The 19444-nt window shown below is 34.4% G+C and overlaps 1 protein-coding gene across 10 annotated transcripts in view; it reads right to left on the reverse strand.

Annotated features, from left to right (window-relative positions):
* Nucleotides 1–19444, reverse strand: part of ADGRA1 (adhesion G protein-coupled receptor A1) — a 278267-nt gene that overhangs the window by 42744 nt on the left and 216079 nt on the right. For 9 of the 10 annotated variants that reach the window (XM_038181087.2, XM_038181086.2, XM_027460805.3 and 6 more), the window contains 4 exons: nucleotides 14787–14994; nucleotides 13629–13837; nucleotides 4452–4579; nucleotides 3414–3537 (listed from right to left, as the gene is read on the reverse strand). In XM_038181087.2, the coding sequence (XP_038037015.1) occupies nucleotides 3414–3537; nucleotides 4452–4579; nucleotides 13629–13837; nucleotides 14787–14994 (669 nt within the window). Of the gene's footprint in view, nucleotides 1–3413; nucleotides 3538–4451; nucleotides 4580–12063; nucleotides 12289–13628; nucleotides 13838–14786; nucleotides 14995–19444 lie in introns of those variants that run through there. The other variant, XM_013093851.5, reaches the window with a different exon arrangement.

Genomic DNA, 19444 nt, shown 5'->3' on the forward strand with positions numbered 1-19444 from the left:
CTAGTGTAGTGTCTCTGAATCATCTCATTATGCTGTTCCTAACACAATCTTTGCCTTTTAAATGAATGATTTTGGCATAAACTCAAAGCTCTGGATTCTACGTGAACAGCCAGCATTCAGTGACACTCAGAGTCAGATTTGTGGGTAATCTCAGTCTGTAGATATAACCTAATTCACACAGGAAATCTGTGAAGAAGCAATTAGCTCTTCCAGACCAGCATTCTAACATCAGCTTTCTTTATAAATCACAAGTAAAGACTGCATAGCAAATATGTGAGTGAGACTGTCTATACAAAATCCTCTCTGAAATTGGTAGGCAGATTTAAAAGTAAGTTTTTAGATTTTTAGATTCCGGATAAAAATAAATATCTTACTATCTCTGAAAATACATTTTTTAATTCAATTACTTTGCCTTCAAGGAGATATGAAGGTTCTTCCAGCTATCTATCAGAGAAAATTGGTCCATTTCTATAGTATTAATTCCTGCCACTTAAAGTTAGCCTGGGCCACATCATATAGAGGGAGAAGGTGATCCAAATGAAGTAATTTTAAAACCATCTTTTCTGGTTAATTATGAAGAAAAAAAATAACTCAGTCTACTATTTCACTTGGGTAAGAATGTTGCAGTGAAATTTTTGTGAAAATTTTAGGAATAATTACAATTAGAAAGGTAGATGTTCAGTGGCTTTGGCACCACATGTCAGCTGTTATGTCAGAAAATGCTTGCACTTGGAAGATTCCCTTATGCACTCAGGAAACCTAAAGTGCAAATTACATTACTGCAAGGAGAAGCTCTGTTTTGAATTTGAACAGATGGAAAGATACCTGTACTAGAACAACACTGATGAGGTCACATGCATGGTATAACTAACATTTTAGTGCTGCTTGAAACAATAATATTTTTAAAAATATGTTCTTAAACTCTAATACCAGCTTTTTTCCAGAAGTAAAAAAAAAAAAAAAAAAAAGAGAGAGAGAGACACAAACTCAGACCTGACACATGACCTCATAGCAGCTGCACAAATGTACCTTTCATTGGTCTGAGTGATTCAAAAAAATTCTATATTCAATGGGCAGAAGAAAAGGAGCACTGTGCATCCCACCCCTGCTTAGGCAAGCTATGGGAAGCATTAAAATATATGAGTTTCTCAGGAAACCATCAGCAAATCTGATCTGTCTTAGCTTTGGCACCCTGAAGGATAAACCACAGGGTAATCCTCTCAGGGTTACCACAGGATGAAACAGGCATTGGTACTCACAGAATTTTGAACACAGGCAATGTCATTAGGCAAGAAAAGGTCCATGGTGGGGTACAATGTTCTGGTAGTAAACATTTGTTCAGCCTGTGTTGCCAGCTACAGGAGTCTTGTCTTAGATTACTTGGACTGTTGCATCAGTCAGCCCTACCTTATTCCATCAATTTCTACCAGGAACCAGAGAATGGTGTGTGTCGTGTGTGCCCTGTATCTTTGCTGTATCTTAACTTCTGACAATGTTTAAGTGGCATGATGACGTCAATAAATAACTTAGTGAAACTGATTAGAAAGCATATGTGGATCCATTCAGTTTCCCTAAGTATGCACGTTTCTCAGCATCTCAGGGCTGCCTCTGTACCATAGCACTAGACAGTTGTCACTGATAATGCATTTTATGAAGATACTTCTGTAGTTTATGTATTACTCAACACATTATTAATAACTCATTTATCATAATCAATTTTTCATTATTACTGCTAACACTGCATTGTTACCATGCAATCTGCAAAGTAAATAACCAGACAATGATTCTAACAACAGATGGTCATTTGTGATCATGTAATTACATGGCCATGGCTGCCCTACAAACTCATCTTCTACCCTCACTTGCAAACTGTGGATAAAGACAATGGTAAATGATATTTCAATTTGATAGAACTCCCGGATTAATTACAACACATTTCACTAGATATTGTGAGATAAATATCTCAGAATAATTTCATGGACAGCTGTGTCAGTTAAATGAAAAATGATGTAATGTACATATGTAGACTTTATAAACAGAACATTATAAGTGCTTACAGATCTACTGGTGCTGTTTACTGATGGTCGTGCACAAGTATACACACAAACTTTCCAGAGCATCTCACTGAAAACTAGAGTAATAACTCTTAAACTGAAAGTTGTATGCTGCCTATCACGGGAACATATAATCTATTTTTAAAAATTAATTTTATTTTTCATAGTGCACAGAAGTTGGAGTCAATATACTTCCTTCCTTTAGTCTTTTGTATCTCATTTTCCTCTAACTTCCCCATATAAATAGGTTACCTTCTTATGCAGTAAGTATTGTAGTAATAACTCAGACCAGCATTCTGAAGCAAATTTATCTAAAACCTTCTAAAATTTTAAAGTGACAGGATAACACAAGTACAAAATATTATTTCACAAATAGCCTTAAAATTCTTCATTCACTTGTTATGAAGATTCAAAATATTCTATCAACTTTTAAAATAAATCGTATTTTTGATTTCACAAAAGCCTGAAGATTACACTGCAACAAGTATAGGTGTATTGTCTATATTTGCATCAAGCAATAATAGTGAAACAACCATTCATTGCTTTATAACTTCATAAATGTATAATACAACAATTTATACTGAAAATTTTCCTAGTTACGTTATTTTCTTGTTTTTCTTAGACAGGAATTATTCTGAGTAAGATATGTAGCTTGCTGTTTATTATTCCTTGTAACTATTCCTTGTAACTATCTCAGAAAGTGTTCAGGTAAAAATTGTAAGATGATTTTTTACACACAAATATAGAAAGTCAATTAATTATGTGCTACTGTTTTCAGTATGCTTGCTGAGAATTAGCAGGAGTGCTTAGATGAGTAATGCTATGATTTTTTCTAATAATAGAAATTTTACAAAGTTTTTTTTTTTTTTTTTTTTTTTTTTTTTTTTTTTTAATTCAAAGTGTGGACATTGTCGCGAGCCAAGAAATAACTTGTTTTAGTTTAACAAACCAAATGGCCCCTATGCTTACAGTAGCTCAAGCCATGCCTGCTCTGTGCATCTCTTTATGCCATACCCCTGGAAAGAACGGAACTATGAAAGATATGAAATAGTCCATAAATCTTAAGTGTACTGTGCTTCGTCTCCTTACTGTGAGCTGTAATTAAAAGACATAATCATGCTATAAACATTAGTCTACCCAAGCAGACACTTAGGGAGGCCAGCACCATCCTCAGATAAATGGCATAATAATGACTTATCATTAAGGTTAGAAAAGACTTATTCTAAAGAACTTAAAATCCACAGACAAAGTATGAAAAGAAAAAGAACTAACAATATTATGTTAAAAGATACAATTTCAAGTTTTAATTATCTAATAAGAATTACTTATTATGTTAAGTATATTAAGGCACATACTTACAGCTTGACATATAATTGGGTATTTAATGCGATTGATTCCACCAGCAAAAACAGCAAAGGTAAGAGCAGTATGGAAACAAAAGTTGAGAAGCATGTGCCATCCTTTTCTGCTTATTCGGATTGTACTGTTGAAAAAAAAACGTTTAAAAATGAAAAAAAGCATACCCACTTTGCAAATTATACTTTGGAAAAATGCTTAACATGATATAGTTAAATTCACTGATTCTTGAATACCTACACAGCAATATGCTTATAGAACACAGTCTAATTTATACAGCACTGCAGTCAAAAATAGGGGACGTAAAAAGGGTCTACTAATTTAAAGGTTCCTCCATCAAATCAAGCATCTAAAGAAGAGTGAGAAAAGCAAAAGGCTTATTGCATAACTTCAGATATGCAGGTTTAACAAGACATCTCTAAAGAATTAAATGGAAGCTGAAGATCAGAAGTCATTGCATTAAGTTCACTTAATTAATATTTAGCAGCTTCTACAGTACAATATATTCCTACTCTTTTAAATTGCTAATGGTCTTTAACAGAAGTATGCAGTTAAAATGACATTTATATAAATCTTTTATATAAAAGAAAACACAGGTTTTCTAAAACCAAGAAGACTTAAAAGTTGAAGAAAGTTTCTTTTACCCAATGACAGTAGCCAAATCTTTCAACCAAACCAATACCCGTGTAGCTGTCCTAGGTGCTGCTGTTTTGCTATTTCAACAGAATTTGCCAGACAAAACTTTGATAGTGCCTGTGGTTTTATATTAAATTGTCAAGTTAGAAGTCTTAAGAACTATACACAGACCATTTAGAAATACATCTCAGGAAAGATAAAGTTTGGTAAAGGTTAATATAACCTTTTTTTTTTTTTTTTTTTTTGGGGGGGGGGGGGGTCTTCTCTGGTCTAAATCATGTTGACAATGTTGCCATCCAGCAGCAATTCACAACATTCATCTTCTCAGTAAGGGTTAGAAAAATTGCAGTATCTCAGCGTAACTCTGATCACTCTAACACAAATCCTTTAAAACTGGATTCTTACCTGTGATGGACAATGTAGGTGATAATGGAAGCAAACAGGCACAACAACATAACTGCAGTACATGCATATACCACAGGGTGCAGAAACTCCCCTGGGTACTGGGGGAAAGACAGCACTGTCTTAAAATCCTATGGAGAAAGCAAAATGATTTAACACTGTTAGGCATGTGTGAAATGCAGACTTCATTTCAATATGACCTGTCATTTCTAGCTGTTTCTTCTCTAGAGCAGGAAAATAAAATGATGAACTTTTTATGTAGATACAATTCATGAATTTACATTGACATCAGACTGCTCCTTCCTCATCTGCATACACTTTGCAAGAGAAATTAGCCTTTTTGTATAAGCAAACATATCCTAATTAAAAAAAAATAATAATGAAAAAGTATACAGAATATTATATCTTGCAGGCTTTAGTAATATCTGTTCCTTCAGATAACATGAACTTTATGCATGTATTTTACTAGGATATTAAATACAAAATATCAAATTACCATAAAGGTCCCCAAATGGCATACAGACAACTTCAGAAGAACCATTCAAAGGAACAAAAGCCCTAAGATTACATCCAAAATATTGACTTAGCAGCTCCTATATTCAAATACTATCCCCAGTTGATGCACCCCTTCTGACCCAGTGACCTTCGTGCTTAGAAGCAAATACTCTACTACCTATACAAATTCAAAAGTAGTTTGACAGCTATATTAACAGAAAAGTAAAGATCTGTGTATTTCTTTTGGACCTGCTAGTGTCTACTAACAAAATTCATCATAAAAAAATCAAGAAAAACATTAATATCTTTGTAAAATTAACCATATTAATTTCTGATTCTAAAGTACTAGATCTCACAATGAAGAAATAATAAGAGAGCTAAGTCTGCAGGTGAAATGGATGGAAAGCAGGAGACTGTTACAGAAAACAGTGTCTTCACACTGTCTGAATTACACAAAACATTAGATTTCCACTGTAATACACTAAGCCACATCTGTTTGTGGCACTACATTTCTGGAAAAAAAAAAAAAAAATATATATATATATATATATATATATATATATATATATATATATACACACATAACTTATCACCCAAGTGCAAACAAAGTATTATCTGTATGCCAGTTTCCATGGGCAATGCCATTAACTGTGAACTGTGCACACAGGAACACACACACATCCTAGCACAGAAAAATGCAATATTCAAAAAAGCTACTAAAATACAATCCAGGAAATATTAACACTGAAAATAATGACAAACTGTTTTATTTATGTGTTTGTTTTTTAATCTTATTGATCAATTTTAGGTTGTGGTGGAGTTTAGCTCCCCAGTAGGGCAAAAAAATCACACTTGGAAAAAAATATAATTTTCTTGAGGTGAAATTTCCTCTTGGATACTGGGACGTTAATGCTAGTACTTTTCTTTTTTTTTTCTTTTTTTTTTTTTTTTTTCTCTTCAATTACATTTGCATGCAGAGAGCTGCTTTCCAGCACCATTTGTGTATATGAATTTGTCCATGTACAAGCAGCTAACATTCATGAGTACATGCAAGTACTAAATTAGGGAACAAGGCACAGTTTGGTTTACCTCCCAAGTAATATATGCTGTAGTAGTCATTATTTTTCTTTGTAGCAGCTTTAAAATTCCAAAGAGTGATTGTAGCAGTTTCACCAGATATATATTAATTTCAGACATAAACAGAGTAGCTTACAACATATATAAAGAATATCAAAATGAACAAATAGCATGAACTAGATAACAAATCATCATCACAACCTTCTGTCACAGAGTACCACAGTACTCTTCAAGTATTTCCTCAGCTAGTGTGTGTCCCTCAGTTTGAACTCCTCAGTTAAATTTGTTCAGTCATTTGTCCCATACACAAGTACTCTCTGAGCCCTGCCGAGTATGCCAGGACTCAAAGTCAGTGATGGAGTCACTTGTCACAGAGGTAATCTTATACTGTCTCCTAATATTTTTGCAACTCTTCACCACATTTTTTTTTTTTGACAATTAATTAACAATTTAAATTTGACATTAATTAACAATTAACAATTGTTATATTGGACAATTTAACAAGAAATACTCTGCTGAAAGTGTTTACTATTACTAATATAATCATGTTTTGGTATACTAATAGCATAGTTTGTTGAAATTTTAGATATATACTTGCTTCACTCTGTATTAAGAAACCACACTATAACATCGTTGCAACAGTGAAGTTACTTAAGTCAATATATACCTTGGACACTTCTGGAAGAGTCTGAAAAATTACCAAAATCATGAAGAATGAAACACACTGAAATGTGAAGAACACACATTTTCATTTATCTAGCAACAAATGAAAATGACTTTGCATCATGTGGCATCAGTCAGTGTACTAAGAATTATCTTTTATATAGTTTAAATGCAAGTATCAGCCAATCACTATGTTTTAATACTTATATAAAAGAAAATGCCATATGTTTTACAGGAATACAGCCCTTTTGCATGCAGAAGAACCAAGAACAACTGGCAACTTAAATCTAATTCCATTTTTAAATCTTCATTTTTATCTCTTTTCTAATCTTGTACAGCAATTAAGTGGTAAAACTTTTGAGTATTATAATGTGTTACATGTATTACCAATGTAGAATATATTTTTAAAGATTTTTGTACTGATTTCATTACAGATATGCAATAGATTCATCTTGTCTGCTTTTTAATGGCAATTAAATCTTACTGATTTGTCAACTTCCCCTGAGTAATCCTCCGAGGAAGAGAGCATTCAGAAAACAAAGTTTTGTTTTGTTTTGTTTTCATGCTGTATGCAAAGCAGCATAATTGTATGTTAGATTTAAATAAGGCAGGTTTAGTTTATTTTCTGGAAGTGACTGAAATGATGACAGTACTGAAAAAAAATCGGAATTATCTACAGGAAAATGAATACACACAAAACTGTTACCTTTACAAAGGAAATGCTGTGTACAACTCCAAGACCAGTAAAATACTGTCTAATGAGACATCATCATTCATTCACCCTTATAACATTATGTGGTGTAAATACCACTGTAGCTCACAAGGCATGATAGAAATTAGTGATGGAAATTAATGACAAAAGATATTCTATCAGCTATTTTGTCCATCGATGGGAATTACAAAAATATCAGAGTGCAAGTGGGACTGTTTCTCTTGAGTCTTCAAATGCAAAAATCAACTAAAATAGACACATCTCTCCTGATCACTTAAAATTAAATATGGAAGTATAAAAAGGTACAGACGAATTACATGCCACGGGCATCCCTGAGATATCTAACAACAGATGCTGAGAAAGGTGAAGGGAAGATATGGTGAGCTAGTATTAAATACCTGGTACTTCCATGAAATCATATATGTTAAAAAACTAGAAATCTAGTTTGTGTTGTAACTTTTTAAAAATCCATATACTGATATTAGATTATATGTTTATTTTTGATATATTTCTTATAACAATATGACTAAGAAAGTATAATCTAATTGTTTTTTGTGTTTAAAGCACAATACTTGAAATTGTTTTCCCCAAGGAATTCATATCCACATGCCTCAGAGACTTAAAAAGAGAAGTGCATTTGAACAATCAGTTACAGTGAGAGTTAGATTCCTCATACTTAAGCAAAACAAAAATCAGTTAGGTGCCAAAGTCTGTTAAGATGCTTAGCAGCACCACAATAAGGAAATTAAGTGAAGAACTGGGTCATTACAAGGAGCTGAAAACACTGCAATGCACACTGAGTGGAGCAGCTGATGTGCTAGAAGGCAGGGTAGCCATTTGGTGGAATCTCAAGAGGCTGGAGTCATGGGCTGACGGGAATCTCATGAAGTTCATCAAGGAGAAATAAAAGTTTTCCATCTCTGGGATAGAGGAACCCTGACAGCCATACAGTTTGCAAGACAAGTGACTGGAAGCCAGCTTTACAGAAAAGGATCAAGGGGTATTGCTGGACAATAAGTTGAAAGCAAATCAGTGGTGAGACCCTGTGTCATGTACCATTAGCCACCCTTTGGGCTGTATTAGAAAACCACAGACAGCAGGTTGAAGGAAGTGATTATTCTCTTTATTCAGCATTTCGAGACCAAATCTCAAGTAGCGTGTCTGCTTTGGAATGCTTCAGTACAATGAAGATGTTGAAAAAATGGAAGTCCATTAGAAGCAACCAAAACAATAAGGTGGCTGAAGACCTAGATCCTAGGGCTTAAACTTACATCTCTATCACCCAAGAGTTGGCCCATTTTACTGAGCTCCTTTACAGTCTGGATCCCTTTACACCGTTGTGGAAGCTGTACCACTGAGAATGGAAGATCCCTTAAAGCAACAGAAAGCAAGAGCAAATAGATATAAAGAGCTTGAGCCAGAGGCCTGCTTTGCTATAAAGTCAGGGCATTTTGAAGGACATGAACCTGTATTTTTATTCCCAGTGCCAAGCCACCTTATGCATTTTACAGCACACAAAAAATACATACTATGCAGTATAATTTAATGAAAAGTAGATATAATCCAAGGAGAAAAGAATTAAAGAGATCTTGCTCTTCTGATTATACTCACTCTAAGGCTTTGTACAAAAGATTAGAACATTCAAAATATTCTGGAAAAAACAGAAACTTTCTGGGAAGTTGATTTCAATACAGTGCACTAGGCCTAAGCACTGTTTGCTATGTGAATAGTACATCCCAGCTCAAAACTCAGGTGAAGAGTGTGCAGATCTTTGCTAGGCCACTGACTGACAACAGAGCTTGGAAAGTTAGCTCTACACTACAGGAAGCATCTATAGTTGCTTATCAACAAAAATTACAAAAAGCTTATTCTTAAAACTCCCTCTTTAAAAGCAGCCTGATTTATCAAAGGATTGAATGGCTTTTCAACAGTCTGTTATGGCAAAGCCCTGTGTTTCCTATAGGGAAAATGTCAAATACCATAATTATATCAAGCTTCTAAATAACATCTCTGTAATACTTCCCTGACTCATGAATTAATTTCTTGAAGGGTTTAACAGGCTGTTTAACTTGGAGAAACCCTGAAACATGGACATTTAGAAGACTATTTTCAGGAGTGGACTTCATGAATAGGTAAAAGAAATCCTGCAATTTTCTCCAGTCACATTGAAAATATTGAAAATGTAGTATTTGTGGTGCTGTGATCCTTCCAGCTTGGAAAGGCTTCAGTCTTTCAGGAAATGCTCATAAAACAAGGGAAAAATCCTTTAACTTCTTTGGCATGATCCCTTACTAGTACCTTGCCTCTCCACAATTTCTCCTTCACACAATTTTTCCACAAGGAAAACCTTCACACAAGGTTTGCTTCCAGAGTGGTTTCAAAATTTGCTCCATTTTTGTCAGCTTCGTCTCCTCAGCTGTATTTATCACCAATAGCCATCCACTTTTCCAGTGAATGACTCCTTTCAGTTGCAATAAAAAACAACTCAACAAATAACAAAAGAACAAACAAAAAAGAAACACACCTATGTTATTTGGAAGTAGTAGATATATGATGACAATAAAGGAAAGGAGTTGTTTTCAATTTTATGTTTGTTCAACCTATCTCCAAGATTAAAATAAAAAATGCTAACAATATTTATTAATCCATTTTATCTTAATTGAGAAGAAGCATACATAGACTTGAGAATTTTGCTAGTGCTTATTTGTCAGATTTGAGAAAATTACTATTGACAAAGCAGTCTTGTCAGGGGAAAAGGATATGCTGTACACAATTACAGTAATATCCATCACTATTGAATTGCCATTCTGTTCTAAGAAAAATGAAGGGAAGAACAAAGGACAAAGTATGTCAAAACATATTTAGCAAATTTTGAAGTTCAATGTTACTGTTGGATATTTTTGTTATCTTCTGAAGAGTTTTTACTCACATGTACTTCGGCTACAGGGCACTAGATTGATTATAACATACATAAATTATCTTGAAAAATTAAAATATTGATATACAGCTCTGATCACAAAAGAGCACAAATACATAGTATTTATGCAACAAATATTTATAATTAGATATTTTAAATCTTCAATATTTAGTAAATTATATTTCTAAGCTTCAGAACATATCAATTCATAATGTTACTCTAAATCAGAAAATCAAATTGCAGAGGTTTATAGTTTGATACCTCAGAACGTTTTGGCCACCTCCCAAAAGAAACTAGAGTGAGATGGTCTCTCTTCCAACCTGCAGATACCAGAAGAAAAGACAAAGTAGGGGACTAGCCTAAACACAGTATATGAAGGGAAAGGCAGGAATAAACCCAGGAGTTTTATTTCACAATATTTACTCTCACCACTAGGTCATACCATTCAAAAGCTGATCACAAAAAACGATAATGCTGTATTACGTCTGGAACTAGTGTTTCATTTCCATCCACTGGCCCAACTCAGAGCACTGTGAAAGTGTGAAAGCAATGTGAGGAAGGAGCTCATATATCCTTCTTTCCAACTCAAATGCCAAACTGTACTCTCTCTCATTGACATCACTTGAACAACTGTCATACAGAGAAATGAAATAGCTCTACATGAATCCTCTCTCTTGAAGCATGCTCATGCTTATTAATTATCAATCATAGTTGATAAATCCTTGATTACCATCTTTCTAAAAAAGGACTCTACAAAACCTTTATTTTAACCCTTTTATGGTATCTAAGCAGAAGCAACTTTTATAACAGTTCAGTGAACTTTGTCTTTCTATTTAAAATGATGACGACCAAAAATGATGAATCAGAATATGTGCTGTACTAGCCATAAAATGGACAGCTAGATTAAATGAGTCTTCTATTTCATCTTGTTCCACAGAAGGATACATTATTCTGATAGCACTGTAAACCTTCAAGTTCACTGTTACTTTATTGCTGCTCTTCAGTTTACACATATTGCTGCTCTTCAGTTTGCTGATATTAGCCCAAAACATAATAATCAATTATGAATTTTTATAGCTTAATAGATCTGAGAATCAAGATTAAAAAAAAAGTATCATGTTATTCTAGCAAACTTCATCAGCTACATACTATATACTACCTATTTTGAACTTGCTGTCCACTTGTTAGTATTTTAAAATGTATTAGGCAGGTGGGTGTGAATTCAGAAGAAACATATAGACACTTTATATTGCTCATGTTATAAAATAATAGCTAAGTAGAACAATGAAATACATTTTCTGGTATGAGAATTCAACTGCCCAGAAAAGTGTAATCTATATCAAAGAGAACAAACCTTGACTTTATGCACTGATTAAAATACTTGAATGAAAATGGTTGTACAAAATGAAGTTACAGAAGTGTTCTAATAGCTGTTCAGAAAGACAGCTGATGGAACACATACTTGTGTATATATATATATTATATATACATATATATAAATGATTTAAAATCAGACATCTTTTTTCTTAAAAGTGACTGTGAAATACGAGATAGGGAACAAATTATTCGCTACCGTTATCAATTGCAAAGCAAGACTGAGTCTCACATTCTATTTACTTGTCTTGCACAGATAAAAATGAAAGATGCACACAGGAAGAAAAGCAAACTTGAATTACCGTAACAAAATAACAAAAGTCAGAAGACCTGAAACAGAATTACATATCAGGTACAAAATCAGCATTAAAAGTTACCTCAGCTGTCTTTGCGGTTGCGGAAAACCCAAACTGCTACTTTTTATCTGATATAAATTTGCATTCAGCTTTATAAAATTGTGACCCTTATGTCCACATAGTTACACAAACACAGCAAAAACATGGAATTGGTTGCAGGCAATTAGTAGGCATTTAATAACTACTCAAAGTTTAAGAAGAAGAGGCTAAACCCAGCCATTGAAGGAGGAGGAAGCCATTTTGGGTGTGGCACCTGCAAAGTCAACAGGTGCTTTCTTTAATAAATTTATAAAAGCATTCTCAAAGAAGAATTATGTTTCACTTTCAGAGTAACAAGTGGCTTGGGGAAAAAAGGGAACTCACAAGAGCTGTAGAAAATGAGGGATATTTAATGTCATGAAATCTTAGGAATAGCTCTTAAATTCTGAACAATTCTGGAATGGGTGAAAAAATGTTCAAGTAACTCTGAGAGTAATCAGTTCTTATGAAGTGGACGATAATATCCGCATTTAACTCGTGGGTGCTCAATCATAGCCTTGTGCTATGATTGGCTGCCATCTGGGCTCCATCTGACAGCAGCAGATTGGTATTCTCTGCACACGTCCTCGCAATTCCTGTCGCCTGTTTGCTGTCCCTTACACATATACACAATACAGTATTTACTCAACTATAAACATTTCTGTAATGTACACAAGCAGCATCCACAGCACAGTTATGCACCAGCATTTAGGATCAATTTGGTATTAATAATACATATCTGTTTAATCTTTTCTTACAACTGATTTATAATAAAATATTTCATGGTGCAAATATTTTTTCACCTCTATATGTTAGAAACCTTATCATTTTTGTATTTGCTTTCCTTATTTCCCTTTATTCCCACAAGCCATTATTACATGCAAAATTTTTTTGCTTTCATTATGGTAACTTTCTGTTAAACAGGATAGTTAAATAACTGCAATGGGAACTGTGAGTGTGACTGAGAACAGACTCAAGCAGGCTGATGTCTTAGCACTGCACAGAAATATTTTTCTTCACGAGCAGCAATTTACCAAGAAGGCTATCAGAATCAGTATACAAACTAAAACTCTTCCAAGATCAACACAGACACCAGTCCCCTTACTTAAAAGAGCAGAAGATGTTATTCCTTTCCATTTATTAAATGATTCAACATTGCGGTACGCCTGCAACTAATTAGTATGATCAACACAGTGCAGGGCAGGAACAAAAGCAGTCCAGCCTCTGAGATGTGCTGATGTAAAAGCACACAGGAGTATACATTTTTAAACCCTGTCTCATAATTTATAACCATAACATACTAATCATTCCTTGATGGAACTTTCATTTGTAAGACTGAATTAAATGTCATTTCTGATTAGGCCTGTCTCTGGATATTAAAATTGACCAGCACGTTTATTCACTTACTAGCAGTAACTTACTTTCTTTAAGGCTGTCTTATACTAAACATTATAGAAAACAGAAGGTCAGTTACTGACAAGTAAGAATGATACAAGCGCATGTAAAAAGAACATATAAGTACGGTGAAAGAGAGAGCAATAAGTATATTTGCTAAGTCATATACTTACCATTAGCACTGCAAAGTTATTGAAGTGTGTACTCTGAATGGTGGTAATATTGCCTGCAGAACTAATTATGTGGCACCCTTCTCCCCACCAGCCTCCATGTCCATCTAGAAGGTCAAAATCCCAGAAGGCTGCAATGGGGTCTATACCCCGTGCAAAGTGCCTCAACCCTATAGTAAGAGGGCTGGTGAGGTTTCCAAAACTGCACCCATCTGCAAAAGCAACAAACTGAATCAGAGAGATGGAGTGGAAAACCCTTTATTGATGAATGTTGTGTAAAGAGATCAGATACACTAAACTATGGAAAAAAAAAAAAAAAAAAGCAATAGACATATACTCTTAATGGTCAAAATCAAGGGTAATGTTCACATTCAGAAAAGTTTGCAATAGTTTAAATAAATCCGAATGAACATTTCTGTCTCATAATGTGTCCAAATGTTCTAATCAACCTTCACAAAGCTGATTTTTTTTGTCTAAGATTCTTCAGTTACAGCCAGTGTTATACTATTGCCCATGTAACTGCAAAAATGGCAGTTTCATCATATGATTAATAGCTGAGAAAATTCTGCACTTTGAAAGTCACATTTAAGCATTTCAAAAATGTTAATAAAACGAGAGCACTGCTCAGAATCAAATAAAATTATTAAAATTGCCTGGGTGAATAATTAATCAAAATAATGATTCAGTAGCATATAAGATATGTCACATTTAGACAAAAACATTTAACACCTGTTTTATGTCCATTATATCAGAAAGTATACTGGAGAGTAGTGATACATGCAACAGGGCACTGCTCCCTCCCTGACAGTCTTATTTTTCTCAATGTCTACGATGTTAGCATTGCAATTTTCATTATAAAGAAAAGAGTAAAACAAGATTTTTTCCTATAGCTCTTTGTTTTAAGAAACAAACCTCCGTAACAACACAGTCAAAAAACATAGTAACCACAAATCTGCATTCCAGTCATACAGCAATTGCATTTCTTTATTTGCAGAAGAGTTTGAATAAAATGATGCAGATAGGAATAAATTCAAACATTGCTGCTAAAGAAACAGACCATTCCCAGCCTCTCAGCATACGGTATACTCTACTCTATTCTCTACATAATCAAGTATACCTTAGCTTTCAGATTAAAGGAAATAATGCATAACAACTCCTCACCTATTTTAGCAAAAACAGCTGGTGTGGCAACCGTCCTACGTTTCCCATCATCTGCAAGATTTGATGAGTTTCCTGTGCTGGGAAAGAGTTTTCCATTCCGAAAGACAATAAACTGTAGCTTGCAAGTGGAGTTATCAACAGATTGCCAGGCTGAAGACTGAGAGAAGACAGACTGTGGCAAATGAACTGAAGCTACTGCTACAGCATTCTGTACAACGAGAAAAAAAAAGAAACATTTAAAATGCAAATCACAACAGGGTTGCTTTCATGATGTTTTAAACTCCTGTACAAGAAATGTATGCTGCTTTCCTTTTCCAACAGACTGGAAGCAACCAAAGAAGCACGAGCTGTAACCATGGGAATAGGATTGGTACAGTGCATATTAAAAGGGAAAACGTTTTGATTGAATGTGTGAGTCTATATGGTCAAGCTCCCTGCTGCAGAGGTGAGAATGGTTCTTACCGTGCCTGCTAGAGGGTCCATCAACACTGCAGATCTGATTTAAAGAGACAACCTCTACCAGGTTTTCTCCTTCACTTAAAACAGAATCAGACAACTAACATTGAAACATTTCTCTGAAAGGGTATTTGAAGAGTATTAAAATAATTTTATAAATAAAAGTATTATTAAATAAGACAGTAAAGAACTGCAAATGTGCTATATAACACTTCTTATAAATATATTTTTCTTGCTTCATATATGGAAAATCAGTTAACTCCATGTTTTAGCAATCCAGGATAAAAATATTACAAGCACTAATGTAACAGAAAACAAGACAGCACTAAGAGAAAATGAATGAAGACTGTCAGATCACTATAATGGCTTTGCGTTGTGATTGTGTTATACACCCTTTTACAAGCAGATAATTCGCTTACAGCATATTTATAAAGCACACCAAACATTATGTTCAGAGGACTTCACCCATCAAGCATTTTTTTTCCTCTGACCAAATAGAAAGCTAATCATTAAAGGCTGAGATATTTACAAGAAAAAACAAATGATGAGCAATGGGAAAATAAACAGGGAGTCTGTCCTGAGCCTTGAAGTGAAAAGTGTATGTATTTAAAAACAAACAAACTACAAAATGTTCTAATTTGCATTTCCCCCAAGGGCAAAGTATAGCTTCTGTGCACATAATTTACATAGATTATCACACAGTTTACTCATAGTACATGTGCGCTACCTCTTCCAGAAGTAAAAACAATAATCTTCACAACCATGTAAACAAACGATGTTAATATATGTCCATATGCTAGGAGAAATACACGAGAGATAAAAGGCACAACAGAGATCATCAAACTAAAACATTAGAAGCACATAATGACCTCACAGTAAATAGGGGGGAAAATCATGAGTAGTCTGTGATGTCACTGAGATGCTTATGTAAACAGATAAAAGGCTCGTATCATTTTTTTTTTTTTTTAATCACCAAGCATATTTCGGAAAAGTTTTGTGATTCTAACAACAGAAATTCAAAAAAATGCCTTTTTTTAAATATTTAATTTAGGTGATGTCACTTAAATATATTCATAAAATTAATTATGTTAAAAATATTCAGGAAAAATACAGAAAATAGCAACAGCACATTTTTACATTAGATTTTAAAATAACTGTGAAGACTTTAATTGGAATTAACTGAGCTAAACATCAAGTACTTATCGTTAGATTGTTTCCACTGCCTAATTCACTGATTCTAAAGCTGTCATAATTGGCTTTGTCTCATGCTTCTGAAAAAGACATATTTCACTCTATGATATCCCAAAGTATTACTGTAAGCTGAATCTCTGATGATTCCATTTTAGCCATAAATTTGTTATTAATAAGTACGTACAGAAATTTTTAGTAGTGTCATTTGTCAAAACCCAAATCTCTCCTGACTTACCTGGAGATCTACAAAAGTGTAAGAGAAATTATAATGTGATTAAATTTATATAGGATTTTCATTATTATTCTATGCTGGAAAAAGCAACAACAATGACATATTAAATTACACTAATTACTTATTATGCACAAAAAGAGAAAGCTAGAAGCATCTGAATAAGCTTATGATAATGAAACCAACAGCTAAAGGCATTGGGATAAGCAACAATGTGCCATGACTTGACAAAAGCTGTCCTACAGAAGGCAGAGGAACACAACTGGTTTATAGCACTTTTGCTGAGGCAAAATTGTGTAATTCATTGAGGCTCTCAAATTTCTTCTCTATTTTGACTTACTGATAGCAATGAGAAAAGCAGTGATACAGTGTGGTAAACAGAGTTTGACTTTGAGACCGGGGAGGGGAGAGAAGTGGCTGCACACATCCAAAGCACAGAGAGCTGGCTTGTTTGCAGCAACTGGCCAGTTGCACAGTTGCGAATGATCAAGGTGATGGCTACCCCCTCACCTCCTTTACTTCCCAGTCTCTGCCCATACAGAGTCCCTTAACTACACAGTGTAAAGGAACCTGATCACAGAGACCCATAGACTAGCTTAAATCCAAGGGACAAAGACTAATGCAGTGAAGAAGAACTGTGCACAGCCAACACATGGATTCAGCACAGACTGTATGCAATCCTTGGACTGATGGAGCAAATGTCACACGTGCAGCAATGCAATATTTAACTAACCATGTGGCAAAAAAGACACATTTACAGAAAATTATTTCCTCTTCAGGCTTCAGAAGAGGGATTTCCCCCATTTCTCCAAACAGAAGGTACAAAAACCATGAATATCTATAACATTAACTATTTAATAATCTCTGGAAAATAATGTCTACAGGCAATTTCTGGGATATGGTGTAATTTTGAACACTACCCTGTGTATACCTGATATTTCAACCAATTTATTTTGAGTGCAGGCAGAGCAAAGGAACAAATTGTGACAATGTATAGGTAAAGTCAAAACTCAGTGCATACCAAATATTTAATTTATGTAGAAGTTCCTTAAAATTAAACATCAAAATCAAACTGTTTCCTACAGCAACTTGTCTGCCAACAAACTCCTGTGCTAGGATATTCATGAAAAATGCACACACTGAGAATGCCCACACATTTGCAACGCTGTTTAAAAATATGAATATTTGTGAACAATTTTTACATGTAAGATATTTGAGAATCTTTATTTTAATAGCATTAGTCACTATTCACAGGAAAAGAATATGAGCACTCAAGCCAACCCTATTATTGCAGATGAGAATGGATGGCGCTTGACTGGAGGCTCAGTCTTCAATTCTATGTGTTGTGATGAATAATCAGTTCACCACTCTTGCCTCAATTTCCCCCTCATGTGGTGAAATAAAAATAATACTATTTCTTTTCCTCCAAAGCCTAGAGATGAAACACAATATGTGAACATATTATTACTAATACCAACAGTAACATTACATTTTGAGTGAATGACTGTGCTTTAGATGTTTCAAACTCCATATAAATAATCTCCTGTTTTAAATTTTTATTTGGACACCATATTGCCACGTCACACAAGAATTGACATTCCATGGTGCACTAGTGGTAGTGTCTTGGGAAGCCACTCTACCTCTAAGGGAGAAACAGATCTAGAGAAAGAACCACCACCAAATGTACTGCATGGGATCTGCAGCTTTGCAATGACACAGGTCAGCACTGGCAACTTATATTTTCCCTGGAAAAGCTTACAGTATGTGTCAGCAATTTACCAGTTAGGATTTAGACATTCTGTGATCGTTTTCAAAACCGAATGTCAATAATCCCCTCATGACTCCATTTCACTTTTAGTCCTATTAACTGGATTGGACTGGCAATCATTAAAAAGGAAATTCTGAGCACTATAGATTTTTCTAAGGAACATTCTTCTGCTGGAAAATGACAGTGTTTTTAAATGAAAGCTAGCCACAGAGATCCATCCATTTCTACAAAAATATGTTAGAAATTATTCAAATTTCAAAACCTCCCATGTAATCTGTCCAGATATTCCCAAATCTGCTGTGTGATCTGCACCAGGGAAAGAGGGCAAAGCAGTAAACCAGTAAAGCAGTAAAATGTGTTTTCCAGGAGGCTGCCAGCTCTGAAAACTTGTAACCTGGGAAAATTTCCTAAAAGCTAAAGGAAAGGTTCTTTTGAACACTATGATTCATAATTGGAAAGTAAATTAGCAAGAATTTCTGAAGTTTCATTTCTTGTTTCCATTTCCATGCTAAGTTTGTTTGTTTGTAGATTTTTTCGAACTAGCAGAAGAACAGAAACACAGATCCCGAAAGTTTAATATTTGAGTGGAAAACCTCATTCCAAAGAGAAAATGGTTCCCAGAATATTGAGAGCTACAGACTTCTGACATTTTTTTGCAGCCCATGCATGCATGACGTATTAAAAACATTTTAAAGGAAAAATGAAAGATTTGAAGTGAAGTTTTTCCCCAGGCAATTTTATTCTGGTCTGCAGTTCATTCCTTATAATCAATGCTAGCATTTACAAGGAGTTTTTAAGCATTTAGGAAAGACAGCCCCTCTCACCTTAGGTACCTTTGCAATACATTGGCCCTGCTAGTTTCATGATCCTTTAAAAAGAGCTGCTCCCATTTGCTATATTGCTTCCTGATTATCTTGTTCAACTTGGCTAAAATTTAGCATAATTTGAGAGAACATACCTGTTATCAGACAGTTCTTAACAAGGGAGATACTTGGTAACATTGTGGAATGGTAT

This window comes from Anas platyrhynchos, chromosome 6, assembly GCF_047663525.1.
Source record: "Anas platyrhynchos isolate ZD024472 breed Pekin duck chromosome 6, IASCAAS_PekinDuck_T2T, whole genome shotgun sequence".
NCBI lineage: Eukaryota > Metazoa > Chordata > Aves > Anseriformes > Anatidae > Anas > Anas platyrhynchos.